General features: G+C 30.1%; 2 protein-coding genes across 2 annotated transcripts; both read right to left on the bottom strand.

The window, feature by feature from the left end:
* Positions 1 to 2: 2 nt before the first annotated feature.
* On the bottom strand, positions 3 to 1,051 carry EIN_196390 (protein kinase, putative; the record flags this gene model as incomplete). Its single annotated transcript, XM_004255330.1, has 1 exon — positions 3 to 1,051. A coding segment is annotated over one exon (1,049 nt), but the record flags the coding sequence as incomplete, so codon positions are not given.
* An 851-nt stretch (positions 1,052 to 1,902) lies between these two features.
* EIN_196380 (hypothetical protein) lies at positions 1,903 to 4,809 on the bottom strand (the record flags this gene model as incomplete). Its single annotated transcript, XM_004255329.1, has 1 exon — positions 1,903 to 4,809. The coding sequence occupies one exon, from the start codon at positions 4,807 to 4,809 to the stop codon at positions 1,903 to 1,905; it is 2,907 nt and encodes a 968-aa protein (XP_004255377.1).
* Between the last annotated feature and the right edge of the window lie 77 nt (positions 4,810 to 4,886).

The following is a 4,886-nucleotide window of genomic DNA, read 5'->3' as shown; positions in this document are numbered from 1 at the left end:
TTCTGTTTGTTTTTATTTCTGGTGCCATATAAGTTGGTGTTCCAACATTTTTCGTGAACGTCATATTTGTCATAAGTAAATTCACACTTCTGGCACTCCCAAAATCAGTCAATTTTGCATTCACACTTTCACAAAAGTCCATTGAAAATATCAAAATATTATCCGGTTTGATGTTTCTATGCAAAAAGCCGTTTTCATGAAGATACAGAATACCATTAGCAACGTCAACAAGAAATTTGATTCGAAGTTTCACATCGACTTCTTCAGATGTTTTGTGTTTCATCAAATCTTGCAGAGACCCAAATGATGCAAATTCAGTGACCATACACACTTTATTTGGTATAAACACAGCTCCGTAGAAGTGTACGATATAGCCACATCTAAATTTGTCTAACATATTAACCTCCTTTGTAAATTCATCATCATCATTGTTTTTTATTTCTTTCTTTTTTTTAATGGCAACACAATTTCCTCTGTATATTCCTTTATACACAATTCCAAACGATCCTTCACCGATCACCTTCTCTTCAATCAACTCGTCGAAATCTAGTCGTGTTGTCATTTTGGTTAGTGCACGGATTTTCAATGGAAATTGGAAGTTCTCTCCTTTCTTCATATCAACAGCAAATAATGTGATTTCCTCGTCGATGTTGGTTGAGCACAGTGGCATCAAAAAGACTTCGAATTCAACAGCCTTTCCTTCTGGTATTGCAATAACTTGTGGTTCTGCACGTATTTGATATTTAACATTTGAAGTGTTGAACGTGAATTGGACTTTGACAGTATGATGTAAGGTATTTCCAACACATATTAACTCACGACTTTCACTATCAACATCTATCAAGGTATCACCATCACTTTCAAAAATTATTTCAGTTTTGTTGACTGAAATAAAAGAATTCTGAAGTTTCACAAAATTGATGTTTGAAGACTTCATTGAGAAGAGACACGTTTTCTTTTGTAAGTCACACACCTTTCTGTTTTCTAATATTAAAAACAATATATATAATATTAGAACAGTGGAAATGATAATTATGAGCACTAAAAACATGACGATGATTAGTATTATCCACCACACTGCATGTTTGTCACATGATGTTTGTGTAACACCAGTTTCATACCAAAAATCGCATTTGGTGCATTTTGAATTTTTCACCTCAACACAATGTTTAACTTCTTCCATTGATAAACATTTGTTGTTCAATATAACGTGATTTGACGAACAAGATGTGCATACTCCCAGTGTGTCACATTTGTTACAAAATTGGTTAGACACATAAAAACCGTCAACACATTTTTGACATCCAAATTTGCTTTTAACTTCACAATTTTCAAGTTCATCGAATTGAATACATTGTGGTGAATTTGTGAGTAAAAAAGTGTTATCATTGCAAGTAATGCATGTTGACTTTTGGTTGCAAAACAAACAGTTGTCAATACACTTTTTACACTCTCCTTTGTCATTTCTGAAAAACGAATCCTTACAAATAGCACACTTTGAAGAGCCTTCAATCACTTTCTTGCATTGTGTTTCTTCATTGGAAATGATAACACAACTGTTGTTTTGAAGAGTATACAACGAGGAACATATCAAACAAACATCTCGAGACGCACAGTAAACGCAATTCGGAGAGCATTTTTCACATGTATAATTTTTGAGATAATAACTACTTTCACAACGAATACAACGGTCTTGTTCAGATTTAAAAAGTGAACAGCCTATATCTATAAAATTATTTGATTTGCATGTCAAATCTTTAGACATAAAGAAAGTATTTTCACATGTCACACATTTCCCGTTTTTGTTTGAAATATCACAATTGTTGGATAATACACAAAGTCCATTCACATTGATAAATTTGTTTGTTGCGTTACAAATAGTACAATAAACATTGTCATTTGTTATGCATCCAGTCGTCGTTTCATTTTCACATGAACTATTTTTATATAAACACCATTTTTGCACTTCTCACAATTCGTTTGTGTGCATCTTTCACACGACTCTCCAACTTTTGTTTTACATGATAAACATTCTGAATAATTAAAATGGAAATAAAACCCCTGTAAACACGAAATAATGTTCGTGTTGTCTGTTAAATTTGCATTTAATTGTGATAAACATCCCCTGTTTTGTAAAATAAATTTATTATCACATATTGTACAATTGTTCTCGTTTTCACACACTAGACAATTCTTGTCGCAATTCACACATTTGGAATAATTAGAGTAATACCTATCCTTACATTTCATAATTAAATTATGTTTGGCTAAAATGGTGTTATTTGGCGCGTCACAAATGCTAACTCCATTTTGTAGAATTAACAAATAGCCAGAATCACATAAAACGCAACTATTTTTTACACACCTCAAACAATGACTTGAACATTTAACACACTGGTATTTGTAAAAATAAAAAGTCACAGGACACCACTCACACACCTTTGTTATGATATTTGTATCGTTTGGTAACATGCAATTATCATCGTAATTATAGCATTGATTTTTTAATAAATACGAATTTTTACAATATTTGCATGTACTATTTGTTTTGTCAATAAACAAAGCAGTGCAGTTTTGCTTATCATTAAACACAACATCATTAATTTTAGTGTCATTTGAAGTATTAAAACCGTATTTTTCACCAATAAAAAGTTTAATGTTTTGGTTAAAGAGTGTAATGTTACTGTTATCAATTGATTCATTTGCAATATAAATGACATTTGAAGTGATTGTATCTTTGAAAATACTATTACTTTCTTTGGTCTTTGTAAATTTCAGTGTTGTAACATTTTGATTGAAAGTACCATCAAATCCAATGTTTTGTATCATTTCATTTGTCTCTATAAAAATGGTTGTATTTACATTAGTAATTGGACAATGCAATACTTTTCTATATGAAGTATATACACTCATATCCCTATGTTCTAATATGCAGCCAATGTCGTAATTATACTCTATTGGACAAATTCGTAGTATTTTTCTTCCTAAATACAACGACATGGTAAATATTTGCAAATTTCTGTCTTTCTCTTTTTCAAAAGAAATAAACTCAAAGCATTCGATTTGATTTTGACTTGTTGACAGAGTCATTCCATAATTGTCATCAAAATTAAACAGTCCATTATCTCCAAATATCTCAACAATACCATTTTGATTAATATTGTTAAAAGTATCATCAAAATAGATGTGGGAAAGACCCAAATATCCATTGTTATATACTGCAATTTTAGCGTTTTGATGAAAGTGAACATTTTGAATATGAAATTCTCCATTCACTATAACTCTCGAATTAATATCACAATATGTTGTCGATATTATATTTTGACTTGTTGATATAAGTGTCACATTGTCCATATTTAATATGATTTTCTCCCATATTTTTGATATCGTTGTTGTGTAATTATTGTTATTAATTGCCAAAATAAGTGAAGGTGTGCTACTATAGTTTTCACAATCGGATAAGGATGGACCATTTGGTGAATTTGGATATGAATAATAGTTGTATTCATACATACACTTGCAAACTCTCTCTGTGTGACTTTTCATCACACCACGATGACCACAGACAGTCAGTGTATTTGTCTTGTCATTTAATGATCCCTGAATTAAAAATAAAATTAAGTCCGAGTAATCTTCGTTCATCGCAATGAAATTATTGATTGTCAGAGAATTTTTAAATGTGAAATTCGCAGGTGATGTGATTACTAAATTATTTACAATACAATTAATCTCAAATATAAGACTTTTGTTCTGTTGAAGTTCCAGTTTTTCAAAATATATTACATTTAACGAAGACTTAAATATGTATGTCTGGTAATTCGTAATAAGAAGAGTATACCATTTGTTTATAAATATATTAATTTCAATGTTATTGTTGTTGTCCTTTGTAAGTTTTGTTAAATCCAAATCTAAGTACGATGAGTTAAATTGACAATCACTAATATCGAAAGTAGTCTTATCATTGTTAATGTAATTTGAATTGGTAACACACCCACACAAAGTATTTTCATTAATTAAATTTTCATCATAACTTATTGTTAGCATAAAGAATCTTTTAAGTGAATGAATCGAAGTACTTATCGTCCGTTTGCATACAACTTTTACCTTTAGATCTAGTTGTGGTGAAAATTCCCATTGTATTGTTGGTATTTGTGTAAATTCGTTACCACTGAATAAATATCGAAGATATGAAAATTCCACATCTCCAAAATTTGTACCAGAAAAAAATTGAAACGTGGGATTTTGATACGTTGTACCATCAATAAACAAGTATGGTGAATACAACATCGTCGAATCTCGATGAAATGATAACCACCAACGTTGGTCAATATTAGAAAACAAATGAAGTCCTTGGTTATTAAAAGCAATAGTTGGGCGTTGGTGGTCAAGTACTTCTGTTCTGCAATATTCTTCGTTGTTGAAACACCCCATTGAAACAAAGAGATTATCGGGGCGACCACCTTCTTCAAGTGTAATTCTTGAATCATTGAACCGCGTTTGAATGAAGAAATATAATAAATGAATTTCTTCAAAAGTAAAAATTATGTAATTTTGATCCGAATGTTTTAAGTTGGAAAATGTAAGTGTAGTACTGGAACAACATGTTGCTACAAGTTTAAATGAATAAATATAAATAAGTTTAACATCTTCAGTTTTTATTTTTGTATCTAACTCAAAATCATTTTTGTTACATAATTGTGGATTAAAAGCATCAAAATATATCACATTGTTAACTTCACAAAAAGTAACACTAACTAGAGAATGAACAATTAGTACAACATTTATAATTAAGTAAAACCAAAAAATCATTTTGAATAATTAAGATTTTTTTATGTTTATATACTAATTATTTAAAAATATTTTGTAAATTGTTAATTTAAACGCCA

The sequence above is a fragment of the Entamoeba invadens genome (assembly GCF_000330505.1).
Source record: "Entamoeba invadens IP1 unplaced genomic scaffold scaff_1105074724767, whole genome shotgun sequence".
In the NCBI taxonomy this organism is placed as follows: domain Eukaryota; phylum Evosea; order Mastigamoebida; family Endamoebidae; genus Entamoeba; species Entamoeba invadens.
This window is presented reverse-complemented; position numbering and strand designations above follow the sequence as displayed.